Here is a 13,331-nt window from a genome sequence, read left to right as displayed (position 1 = left end):
CTTTTTAAGTATTAGTCAAGGGGACAGATTTACTAATTCTGTGTAATCCTTAGCGGTTGTAAACTTTAACTAGGCATTACATCAACTACTGTTGTCCCATTGTAAGACCATGCCAAAACATTTGTAATGTGCTTTTTTTCATGGAGACTCAAACGACAGGGGGCATTGTGGAGTAGGCGAGTTAGTGGTTGTCATACAAGTGCTTATTTCAAACACTCACAAGGGTCAGAGTACCTGGAGGAAATCACGCAAACACAAGGGGAACATACAAACTTGAGGCAGATGTTGCCTTTAGTCGGATGTGAACCATTGCGCCACTGTGCTGCCCTGGTTAATGTATGCTTTTTCTTTTTTTGCATGCCCTTGTAAAGTGAGGCGCAAAAAGTATCTAAAACATGTAGGCGATTGATGCAAATTGACTCAGAATTTGCATACATTTTAGCTTTCTAAGGGTTAAATCGCATGACAGATTTGTAGCTGGGACCCTCCCTGCAAAGTCTACTACAGAAATATTAATTCACCTAACTATGAGGCTCCGATGGAATCCACCTGAAAATTAGATCAGAATTTTTGTGGCAAAATCTGCTGCTAAAAATCCACCCAAGAACTTGCCCTAAACATCCCTCAGTATTCTTTTTGACAATCTGAAAAAATACTACCAGATGCACTAAACTTCATTTTTAGACTTTGCTAGACAGGAAATTTATAAAATGCATGAATAACATCACTAAGAATATGTATGCCACTTAGTTACAGGATGAAGAAAGGAGGAGGCAGCAACAACTAGAAGAAATTCGCAAGCGAGAAGCTGAAGAACGACTGAGACAAGAGGAGGAACGCAGGCATCAAGAGGAGGAGCGGACAAGGCGAGAAGCTGAAGAAAAGGTTTTGTAATGTTTTGTTTTAAAAGATAATCCAGTTTTGTAGATTTATTTATTTCATAGTTAATTTGATTTTTTTGGATTATAAATTATCCACTGAAATGTAAAAGTAATGTATTCGATGAATAATGTACCCAAAATATGTCCAAGTCAGACCAGGTTCACACTAGTGTTCGAGCTATGTTTAGGGTTTCCATCCCTGAATGCGCTTGAAACCCACCGGCACCATTATAGTCTGTGTGGTCTGTGGGTAACTGCTTTTTAAGTGGATTAGGTTTCTGTTCTTCGGGTCCCTAAGCGGACTCAAGTAATAGAAAGCCAGCATATCTTTGAGTGCTGTGTATACAGTTATCAGGGAGACAATATTCACTGCTCTTGCATCTTCCCTTGTCTATGAGCAGCCGAAGATACTGCAAGGACATATCAGTACATCCATGCTGATTGCGTAGATGTGTATAGTTTATGGCAAGTTCAGCAAGTAATGTTGGCATATTTTCCCTTTCGAAGCACATATCCTTTCCTTTGTCGGTTGTAAACCTCATCTACCACTTCTCTGCTAAAGCCTCTAACTTCTTCAAATGCATTTGTAATTTAATAAAATCCACCTTTTGTGTTAATTACATCCCACAATTTATTATCATTCTCAAAAAATTATATTCTACTTTGTAATCCATATACAAAATAAGAAATATATTTTAAAGGGAATGTGTCTTCAGAAAATGACCTCTTTTTTTAAACAAGTGTTTGGTGGGGGGGGGTTCCTCATAAAAATATGATTACAATTTAGTGCAAGACCATGTATAAGAGCCAAAGTTCAGTAACAATTAGTGGTAGCAAAAGATTATTATGGTGGTCTATCCAATGATGATCCCATGGAAACGTAGGATGGTTTTATACAGTTTACATTTGTGTAAGCGCAACATATTTACATCTGTAATAAAAATGTCACAGTGCTCCATCACCTTTCTAAAGAGGCATATGCATTCCTAATTTCTTATTTTCTATATTATAACCTACCTCAACAGTCCATACATTGTTTTCTATATTGTAACCCACTCCCAGTGTTGACCATTTGTATAAAGTAACACCCCTAATATGAAGAGAAGGACACCAGAATTGATTCCCCAGAATGCCCCCCCCTTCCAAAATTGAGAGGGATCTGGTACATCCACTGCTGCCACATCTACCAGGATTTTTATACCTGCATTCCACTCTTCAAGAGCCTCCCTTCCAGAAGTAGTGTGGCATGTGGCACAGTAAGACACCTGTGAACTCAAACTGTTCAGTACACCCATAGATGAATGCCTTAAGGGTTGAAGTTTTTAAAATTGGATAATTTGTTTTAACTGTACTGGTAGCTCAGGGTTATGTATGTCTGAGACTAAAATACGTTGCTGCTTCTATGCACTAGGTTGGGAATTACAGAAACCCATCAAACGTGTGTTACATATTTCTAGAACTCCTATAGAGATAAATAGAAAATAAAGGGTTATTCCCAGGAAGATAACCATGCAGAACAGTAAAATTTAAACATTTTTGCAGGTTTAAATTTAATATTTCCTATAACCATCTTAGTGGTAACAGTCTGACTTGTCTTTATCAATAGAATAGATCGTGAGTGTAGAAGCTTTCCATGGTCTGGGACTTGTCAGAAACCCAGCCATGATTTCTTTATTGTGGACAGGTTATAAGGCAAGACACTACTTGTATAAGACTAACCCACCACAATAAGGAAATCAGAGCAAGTATGCATTCATGGTCGTATTTATTGGCAACCAATTAAGATGTTTTTAGGATATGTTCACATTGAGCTTTTTGCATGCTGATTTTGAGGTGGAATCTGCCTCAAAAAGCCTCCCATTCATTTCAATGGGAGTCAGTAGCAGTTTTCAGCTGGGGGGGAGGGGAGGAACCTGTCGTATCTTCTGATGGATTCTGCCTCAAAAACCCATCACGCTTTTTAAGCTCAGACCCCACATAATGGGCTTTAAGGAAGAAGTTCTGCAACGCTTTTCAAAGAGTCCGCAGAGTCTACTTTGTAGGTACTGTAAACCGCTGCGGTTTTTGCCGCCGAGTTTATGCTACGTGGGGCCTTAGCCTAAATGAATGTCAAGCTGTATGGTCAGCCCCCACACATTTTCACCTCACTAAATGTGGCCCTCTTTGGAAAAAGTTTGGACACCCCTGCCTTAAATGGCACACATGTGAAACTTGAACTTTTGTGAGAATTTTTATTTGTTTATTTTGTCTATATAATTTCCAATTATTGCAAACATTTATTGCATTTTTATTTTTTGGGTCGCAGAGGAGGCAAGAAGAAGAATATTACAATCGCTTGGAAGCAGAGAGACGCAGGCAGCATGAGGAAGCAGAACGAAGATTGTTAGAGCCTGAAGAGCCTGGTCTGTACAGACCTCCACTCCCACAGGAATATGACCACCCATACCCACCCCACTTGTCTAACGCTCCGCCTCCCCCTCCTCAACGAAACACTTCCTACCTCAAAACACAGGCCCTTTCACCTGACACCGTTTACACTGCCAAGTTTGTTGCATACACTGATGAGGAGGAAGACACAAACCTAACAGGTCAGGATAAGTACTCCAGCACAAGAAAGTCTTATGGTGACCTCCTTCCAGCTACATCTAAGCCTCAGCTGCCTGCTGCACGTCAACCTCGTCCTGTATCCGATGGCATCTTTCTTTCAAACTCATTCCAGGCTTCTGCAGCCAATGCCAACAGTACTGGTAAAAAAACAGGCCCAGCCCCTCCCATATCAAATAAACCAAGTTTTCTCCACCAAAAGATCTCCAAAGGTACAGTTTACAACATGTGACTCCTCATTTAAATTCTAAAACCTATCCCACCTTTTTAATATATATACTGTAGACAATTCTCTGTTCCTGTGATTTTTATTTTTGCTTTGATTTCCCTTTAAAGCCCTCTTTGATGAATCAATGTACAATCATGATTTTCCTTTTCAATTTTTTTTTTGTTAATTTTAAATCATTCACTGTAAATCACAGAAATTCTCTTAAAATTTAGTTTTCCCATTGCAGATAAATTTAAATTAATTGTACAAATTGAAGTACTGTTGGTTTTGGCTACCATGCTTTGCTTATCCACGTATTCCATTTAGGCCATATGCTGCTATCGTGAGCTTTTCTCATCAGTTTTAATGTTTTTTGTTTTATATGGCGCATCTTCACTAAATTGTTTGTAACCTAATCCACAATTCTTTCAAGTATAACTAACCATTTCACTTTCAGTGTAGTTCTTACTTTATCACACACTTGCCATTTAATCAGTCAACTTTTAAACATTGAACTACATTTACTGAGACCAGAAGTCATTGTTTGCCATTACATTTAGTATTTGCAAATTCAGTAAACATTTAAATTGCCTTTCTTTAAATACATATTGTTAAAGGGATTCAATTATTTGAATCCCATTTTTTTTTCTGCCTAACACGTAGGAATAGCCGTAAAGAGAGACTTTTCTTCTCCTACCTTTTAGATGTCTTCTCCGCGCCGCCGTTCTGTAGATACCCTGGTTTTCTTTGGTATGTAAATGAGTTTTCTCGCAGCACTGGGGGCTCCACCAGTGCTGCGAGAAAATTCTCCAGTGCCAGCCTCTTTTCTGGCACGACTCCCCGCGTTGGCTTCTGGATTTAAATTTCAGAGCCGACTGCACATGTATGCGGCCATTTTCTTGTAGCCTCTTACACGAGCCTACCGTGTAAGCGGCCACAAGAAAATGGTTGAAGACCTGCACAGTTCCAACTGTGCATGCGTGAATTTTAAATCCAGAAGAAGGCGATGGAAGAAGACATCGCGGGGAGGCGTGCCAGAAGAAAACAGAGGCCGACACTGGAGAGTTTTCTCGCAGCACTGCGGACACCACTACTGCTGTTTGAGCGCTGGGGACTGCCCCCAGTGCTGTGAAAAAATCTCATTTACATACCGAAGAAAACCGGGATATCTATGGAACGGCAGCACGGAGAAGACATCTAAAGGTAGGAGAAGACTAGCCTTTCTTAAGGCTATTCCTACGTATTAGGCAGAAAAAATGGGATTCAAGTGATTGAATCCCTTTAAGTAATATGTCATTTCTCTAGTACCTGGTGCGCGTATATAAATGTTAAGTTTAATTATGCAGATCTTATTCTGATTTAAGGATCCGCTACATCAGGGTTGAAGTCTTTGATGAGGAAAAATAGTGATCCATGCAGTACTGTTTTCCCTTCTAAGAAGGGAAAAGGACGTCGTAGTGGGACTCCATGGATTCCATTATAAATTAATAGGTTCCTCTGTGGGGTGTGATGTTTCTATTTTTTTAATAGAATTTTCTCTTTTCTACTTCTTACCTTGAATTCCTAACAGTATAACTTTGTTACAAATGCTGAAAATCCCCTTCAGAAATACAGAACAATTTTTAGTCAAAAAAATTTTATATTGTAATTCTTTCCATTACATTAGATTTATCTTCAAAGTAATTAGGAGGCAGTGTTCTCTAGTTTGAGTACCCCTTAAAAGGAATCAGTCACATCCCCAAAACATGCTCAACTGCCACCACTGTGTTAGAGCACATTAGGGCGGGTTCACACCTGTGCCCGTTCTGTCCGTCTTCTGCCTGAGAAACTGAACAGGAGACAGAAACTGGCAGTCAGTTTTTAAACCCACCCATTCACTTGAATGGGTTTGCGAAGTGTCCACCCATGAGCGTCTTCTGCCTTTCCGCAGTGGAATCGGACATGCAGGACTTTGTGACCGGTTTAAAAAAAAAAAAAAAACTGTTTCACCGCGGAGAGGCACAACACGCTCATGGGCGGACACTGACTGTCGGGTTTCCGTCTCCTGTCCAGTTTTTTGGGCGGAAGATGGAAACTTACAATGCGGAGACCAGGCGGAGGTGTGAACCTGTCCTCATAGAGGTAGACAACATATCTTTGTTCTATATGTCATGTCTTGTATCTGATTTGTAGGTCTGTATTATGCAAATGAGTTAGTCAACTGAAGGCCCAAGTAGAACACGTGATATAGCAGTGGGAGATCAGCCCTCACTGCATGGGATGACACAGGCAAAAGATGATAGGAGTGATTCTTCAAAAAGCTAAGGGTCCATCCTCAGAGCACCAAATACCTAACCAAAGTTGTTTTTCTCCAGACTTACAAAAGTGACAAACAACATATCTTTATATCCCTATAATGTGCTCTGTAACACAGCGGTGTTAGTTGAATGTGCTTCGAGGATGTGATGCACTCCCTTTAAAGTTCACCTCGTTCACTCTCGTTTAGCTATTTCATTTTTAAAATTAATTAAACTATCAAAAATTTAATTTTCCTAAGAGAACTACAGTGTGCCTGATAAAGGGTTCAAAAGAAATGCAAGCAATTTTTATATTATTACAAATCGCAGATGTTGCAGATATTGTCAGTTTAATGTAGTCATTAATGGCATACTGAACCTTAGTATTTTGTTATCTAAGTTGAGTCTTACGGCTGAGGGAAAAAAAAAACCTATTAATCTGTACACAAATGAGTAGTTTTATGGTCCCTGAAGTATTACTGTAGTAAATTAAAATGGCTGCCATCCTGTTTCAGAAACCCATCATAGAATGTAACTAGATGGATTACATGCTGCTCGAGAAACTGCGCATGGGCCATAATTGGGGGTTGAGGTTAACACTGGTTTAGGTCAAACTGACTTGTTTCCTGACAGGATTTTTGAGGTATTTACTGTGACCTCAGTATCGTCAGATGTCTGTATTCACAGCATATGCTTATTTCTCCATTGTACTGACCGGCATTGAAAAAACACTTAGCCCTTAGGCTCAGTCACTTGTGTCTTGGTTTCCTTTACAATCAGAAACCACAACATAATGCTGGATCTGTTTAGTGGAGCCCCCAAAATTTAAGTTTTGTTCATTTTCATCATCTTCTTGGCTCAATATTGTTTTAATAAATTGAATTGTATAAAATAATGTTATGTTAACTTATTATTACCAGGGTCAAATTCTTACACTGGATCTACAGGTGTGGTAGTTGGAAACACTGAAATGTACAAGGATTTAAGAGATAAAAGACTGAAAAGGTAAATCGTGTGTATACAATTTATTTAAGATATTTTAAAAGGTTTCTCTTCCTTTTTCTAAATGTCCTTTATTTTATACAGCCAAGAAGTGGAGATCTCAAACTCTGGTGGAGCCCCTGAGAGCTTGACTTTTAAGGAACGTCAGCGTCTTTTCTCCCAAGGGCAAGACGTTTCAAACAAAGTAAAAGCCTCCCGCAAACTTATGGAACTGGAGAATGAGCTAAATACAAAATAATGTATGATGTCACCGAAGGCATCTTATGGATTTATAGTTTGGAAAATTTTATTAATCATAGGACTTTGGAGGGGGGAGGGATTGATGGTTACAGGTGTTTAAAGGGGAGAAATATATTTTTTTCTGTAAAGAACAATTTTATGAATCATTTATTCCAATATTCCAAGACTGTTTATTTGAGATGTAGAAATACCGCAATAGTAATGCTAGTTTTCCACAATATGTGTGTGCGTGTGTACAAATAATATATATATATATATATATATATATATATATATATATATATATATATATATATATATGGGTGTGTGTATATACAGATACTGCAGAGTTAAATATGACCCCCAGTTTTTTGATGGGAGGGTATTTGGTGACCATTTTTGTGATTTACTTCATCCTTTGTTATTTAAAAGAAAACACAGACCCGGTCATACTCCCTCGCAACCCTCTAACTGCACTGTTACTAGGGAAAGTCCATACACTTTTTTTATATTGTAAATATGCAAAGCTGAAGTTCTGTTATTACAAGAAACGGAGATCTTGACTTTGATACATTACCAAGATTTAAGTACGAAGTATGACAGAGAACCTAGGTTAAAACTGTTAAAAACAGTCAAGAGTTGAAACTTTATGCAGCAGTTCATACTGCATACAAAATCACATTCCCAACTGAGGTTTTAACTAGCGATATCTCTAATTATTTTATAGCTAGTGCCTCAGTCTATTTCGGCTTTGTGATACCAGAACCAGTTTTCCATGTGCTATAAAACCGGAGATACAGCCTGTTGAAGTAACCACTCCCCCTTTGGTAAATGCTTCAGCTCTATATGCTGCTTTGATTATCGTTATACAGACTGTATCTCTCTCTGACAATGCTTAGTTTACAGCCTGTTTTCTAGTATAATGTATCAAATTTCCTTTGCTACAAAAATGTTCACGAAAACCTCCCCTCCAACACAATATAAAAAAGTGTGTTACACTTTAACTGCTGCTGTGATATCTTTTCACAGAAGAGAGCAAATCATTGCATTTTTTTTTGTTTTGTCATTTTCTGTGTTAAGACATCAATTGCAGTAGTTTAAGCAATTGAAGAAGTTTGAGATAACTCTGCTACATCTGTATATGTATTATAAACACAATTATTTTGATCATTATTGTCACATGAGGAGGATATTACTGCTTTTCTGATTAATAAATTACAGCGAAAACCTGTATGAAATCTGAATATAAAAACTCTTGCTACATTCTCTAACACCCCTAGTTAAACATTTTTACCTTTTAAGGATAAGTTCACACGGAGGAAAGTGAAGAAAATCGGTCAGCTTTTTTGGATGCAGTGCATCAGCATTCTGTTGCAGCATCCCGCTTCTGATTAGGCCTGGATGAATGGGCCTAACCAGGAGGGAGACTCAAGCAACGGCTGACTCATCCACAGAATCTGTGTGAAGATAGGGCGTGTCGCATTTTTTTTCTGCTAACTATAAAAAAAAAACGCTAGTGGGAAAAACTGCGAGTGACTCCCATTTGAAATGAATGGGAGGCATTTTTTCAGGCATATTCCACCTCAAAATACACCTGCAAAAAACTGTGTGAACATACCCTAAAAGTTGTGTATGTGTATAGATGGTTGAAAAATTACTCCATTAATCCATGCAAACGGTTTAAGAATAACAGGGAAGTTTTTTGTGCCACTCAGTACGGTATTAAAGGTTATATATTTTTGGCAAATTCTTGTGTTAAGAGTCAGAAAGTAACACTATTGAAAATCTGAGGGATTAATAGTGAGCTATGCACATTATACGATTAAAAGATATAGAATTGAATGGGATAAAGCTGTAAGTGATCATGTGCCTGAAGTAAATGGCGTGGCCAATTCTGCTAATCAGCACAGTCTGGGTGGTAGACCTTCACTGATCTTAGTGAAGTCCTGTCCTGAAGATCAGTCATCCGGAAATAAAATTAAAACAAAAAAAACAAAACTGAACAACCCCTTTCAAGTTAAGTTTAGGTAACATAGACATCCAGATATTGTTTTTCATTATATTTATTGCGTATCTGGGTTCTTTAAAAAAGGCAAACCAAAAAAAAAAACTGCGATTCAATGTGATTTGTTGCTGTAGTCAGATTTGTGTGTGTGTGTGTGTGTAGATTTTTTTTTCTATCATCCTAAAGGAAGAATATTATGATTACTGGTCTTATAATTTTTAAAGAACAATTTAGCTATTCTCCTGTTTCAGGACAATGCTGTCTGCCATATACTACAGGAATGTAGATGCAAGTATAAGTTTTTTTTTTTATTCCTCCTTTAGTACTTTATTGTTCACATTACATTTTGATAGAGATAGTTTAATAATAATTTGTATGCTTTTTTCCCCTCATACAAGCTATAGGTCAACAGATTTGGTTAAATGCCATATGACACCGATTCCATCTAAGCCATAAACTAGGGTACCAATAAACGTATTACAATGAGATCCATATATTGAGAAATTTTCTATTTACTTCGATCTTATTTTTTTAGATAGACGATAGCAGTAGTCACTTGCTATAACAGTACTTGAGAACCATTGAGAACTGTTTAGACTCAAGCAATATTATCAGTCTTGACCATGGCTCTTCCCTACGTATGACTTGTGATTTCCAACTACATGGCACACCTTTGGAGCTCTGTTTATGGCCATGTGCACAATATAAAATTCACACTCACAATATTGCAGACATTATATTTTCCCATGAGTAGTGGTGGGGAATATTAGCAGTGTCAAATTTCACACTTAAAATATCCCTCAAATAAATTTTTATATTTCTACATGTTTAATGTCCTTTTGTCTTATGCTAGGTTCACACCAGCACTTGCCCTCCGTTCCCCCTCCTCTGCGTTTTTCGCCCTGGGGTCTGTAGTTTTCCTAAGGTAACCTTTTTTTTTTTGTGGATTAGGTTTCCATTCCAGAGGTCCCGAAACAGACCCCTCCGAACGGAAACCTGAAGGCAGATGTGAACCTAGCTGTTGTTGTTGTGTTTATTTTTTAAATCATTTATTATTATATTTGTAAGTAATTTCCCACCATCTTTAAAATTTTAATGTGGCTTACAAGGTACAAAATGTTTGGGGAACTTTGCTAGACAGAATGCAGCAAGCAAATGATTTCAAAATGATCGGAACTTTATTTGCACCTAGTTTATCTAGGGTGAACACTTGGGGTATGCTCACACAGAGGAACTTGCGGATTTGGGGGCAGATTCCAGCCCAGAATCTGCCTCCCATTGAAAATAATGGGAAGTGAAGATCGCAGCTGGACGCTGAAAAAAAATAAGTGCCCTGCTTGATCTTGCCACAGATTCCATGGTTCAAGACTCCCTGCTGATTAGGCTCATTCATCTGGGCCTAATAAGCAGCGTAAGGGTAAGTTCACACAGGGTTTTTTGGATCAGAACCTGAGGCGGAGGCCACCTCAGGTTCCGATCCAAAAACCAGTTAGCCGCGACTGAAAGCCGGTGCACTGCACCGGCATCCAGCCGCGCACTCTGCTCCGGATTAGGCCCAATGAATGGGCCTAGTCCAGAGGAGGGTGTGTCTTCGGGCTGAATTGTAATGTGACTCTGCCTGAAGAATGAGCACCTCACTTCTTTTTTCCGGGAGCCGGAAGAAACAGCTGAGCAGCTCCTATTGATTTCAATGGGAGTCGTCTTTTTGGTCAGGGTTTTGATACGGCCTCAAAACCCTGACCAAAAAACTTCTTGTGAACTTACCCTAAGGGTGTATTCACACGGAGGAAAATGGAGAGGAATTTGGTGTGGAATTTACCACGGGATAAAAAAAAAAAAGCCTCCCATTTTCAATGGTTTCTGCTAGTTTTTTTTTCCCACCAGTGGAATTTTTCGCTAGCGGAAAATTGAAATCAATGGGAGGCTTTTTTTTTTTCCACGTGGAAAATTTCACACCAAATTCCTCACCATTTTCCTCCGTGTGAATGCACCCTAAAGATTGCGATGGGAAGGCCATGGCTGAATACGGCAGCAGAAAGTGAAGAGGAATTCCTCTTTATTTTCTGCTGTGTGAACATATCCTTAGAGCGTATTAAGGTAATTAGGCACGTTTTGCTATAGTTATAGTATGCACTCAGATCACTAAGAGAAATGTTGATATTGAAACTCTATACTCAGTTATTTACAATAAAATTATGTGTGCATATTGTCTGACTGCAGAAGAATGCTAATGGTGGGTTCACACTACCGTTCTTAATATCCGTTGTGGTCATCCATCATAGGATGACTGTAATGGACATTAGCAGACACTAATGGTAGCCCCCACCGTCTATGTCCGTTCCCATTGACACTAATGTAAATAACCTCACAGACGTTATCTTCCATCATGTATGTTTATTTTTGTAACAGAAGAATGTCCTAAATGCACAACTTTTCCTTCTGTCAGAAAAGTTCAAATCTTGACGGAAGAAAGCTTCAATCATTTAATGTCCATTGCTCCTGTGACAGATGACAGCAATCGACATTAATAATGGTAGTGTGAACCAACCCTAATTTGGATAAAAATAATGTATGCAAAGAGGAGTATTTTGAAAACTTAGCATATCCCTGTCAGTTGTACTATTTGCCAGGCTGTGGTTAAGATGAACAGTCCAGTAGCAATCGTACAAATTCTGTTCTTTATAATGTCATTTATGCTGTTGCGCGAACGGACAGGGATGATACATAAAGTTTACATAAGTGCTAACATTGGAATTATTTTCCTGTGGTATGAAAATACAGGGTTTTTGGTCAGTATTTTGTATTAGAATGTGCAAGGCAAAACAAGGAGTAAGTTTGAAATGAGGTACAAGTGGCTAATTTTATTCCCGAGTTACACTTTTTCATGTTTAGAAGCATACTGCCATGTGAATATGGTCTAAAATATGGCTTGTATGTGAACATGCCTTTTCTGGTAGAGATGAAAGAAAACAAGGCTAGGTTCACATCTGTCTGTGTTGGAGTTGCACCCTGCTGAAGAATCTGTCGAAAATCTTCAGAGATAAAAGTCCTGTTTGGAGGACTTTACTATCCACTGGTTTTAGTATAAAAATAGCAGAAACACGACGGACACCAAGCGGACACAATTATTATAGCCTATGGGGTCTGTGGGTAAACGCTATTTTAGCGGACAGGCTCTCCGTTCAGTTCCGCCAGGGGACCTGGGCAATGGAGAGCCCAGGCAAGTGTGAACCTAGCCTTAACATACATCTCATATTCTTGAGACTAAGGCCCCACATTGCAGAAAAGCAGCTTTTTTTTGTTGCGTTTTTTGAGCCAAAGGGAACAATGGCTACAAAAGGAATGGGTGATATATTTAGGAAGCTCTTACACTTTTACATTCTACTTCATCCACTCCTGCCTTTGGCTCAAAAAATGCAACAAAAAAATTTGCGTTTCCGCAACATGGGGCTTTAACCTAAAAGGAAACCAGCCATTATTTTCGTTACCTCATATCTGTTTCCTGACCAAGCAACCCCAGTGTATCCTTCACAAACTGCCTGAGTACATAATCAGTCATGGTGTAATTTTGCTTGTTGCAGTATACTTAAACATATTCTGATTACTTAAAGATGACGACAAATGAAGAATATATTTTTTTGCTGTATAAATGCTTGTTTCTAAGCAGAAACAAAATTCAAACATTAGAATTATCGTATACATCACTTCTACTTGGCGTGCACCATAGTTTTCATAACTGTTATTATAAAAAAAAAATTGTCAACTGCTGTAATTTCCAATTTCTACTGTATTTTACTTGCAAACTATTTTAATAAAGTTTGTATGTACTTAGGTCTTTGAATGTTATGAATTATTAGTGTTAAGGGGATATCGTCACTCCATAGGGAGAGACCACCATATAGGTGTGTGGAGTCTTATTAAGCCATGAGCGCTCCACTGCAAAGGAACATGGGAAGAATATGCAAATCTGACTTCCATGATGTAAAGTTTACATAAGTGCTAACATTTGAATTATTTTCCTGTGGTATGAAAATACAGGGGTTTTTGGTCAGTATTTTGTATTAGAATGTGCAATGACATCCTAATTACATCATGGAAGTCAGATTTGCATATTCTTCCCAGGAATTATTAGGATA

General features: G+C 38.4%; 1 protein-coding gene across 11 annotated transcripts in view; it reads left to right on the top strand.

Moving 5' to 3' along the window:
• AFDN (afadin, adherens junction formation factor) overlaps positions 1-12,959 on the top strand; it is a 185,676-nt gene extending 172,717 nt beyond the window's left edge. For 6 of the 11 annotated variants that reach the window (XM_075267749.1, XM_075267745.1, XM_075267744.1 and 3 more), the window contains 5 exons: positions 751-885; positions 3,187-3,469; positions 6,890-6,974; positions 7,056-10,612; positions 11,194-12,959. In XM_075267749.1, the coding sequence (XP_075123850.1) occupies positions 751-885; positions 3,187-3,469; positions 6,890-6,974; positions 7,056-7,209 (657 nt within the window). In that variant the 3' untranslated portion in view covers positions 7,210-10,612; positions 11,194-12,959. Of the gene's footprint in view, positions 1-750; positions 891-3,186; positions 3,698-6,889; positions 6,975-7,055; positions 11,045-11,193 lie in introns of those variants that run through there. The other 5 variants (XM_075267746.1, XM_075267750.1, XM_075267742.1 and 2 more) reach the window with 3 other exon arrangements.
• The last annotated feature ends 372 nt before the right edge of the window (positions 12,960-13,331 follow it).

Source organism: Leptodactylus fuscus, chromosome 3, assembly GCF_031893055.1.
Source record: "Leptodactylus fuscus isolate aLepFus1 chromosome 3, aLepFus1.hap2, whole genome shotgun sequence".
In the NCBI taxonomy this organism is placed as follows: Eukaryota; Metazoa; Chordata; class Amphibia; order Anura; family Leptodactylidae; genus Leptodactylus; species Leptodactylus fuscus.
The sequence above is the reverse complement of the archived record's forward strand: the minus strand, read 5'-3'. Positions and strand labels throughout refer to the sequence as shown.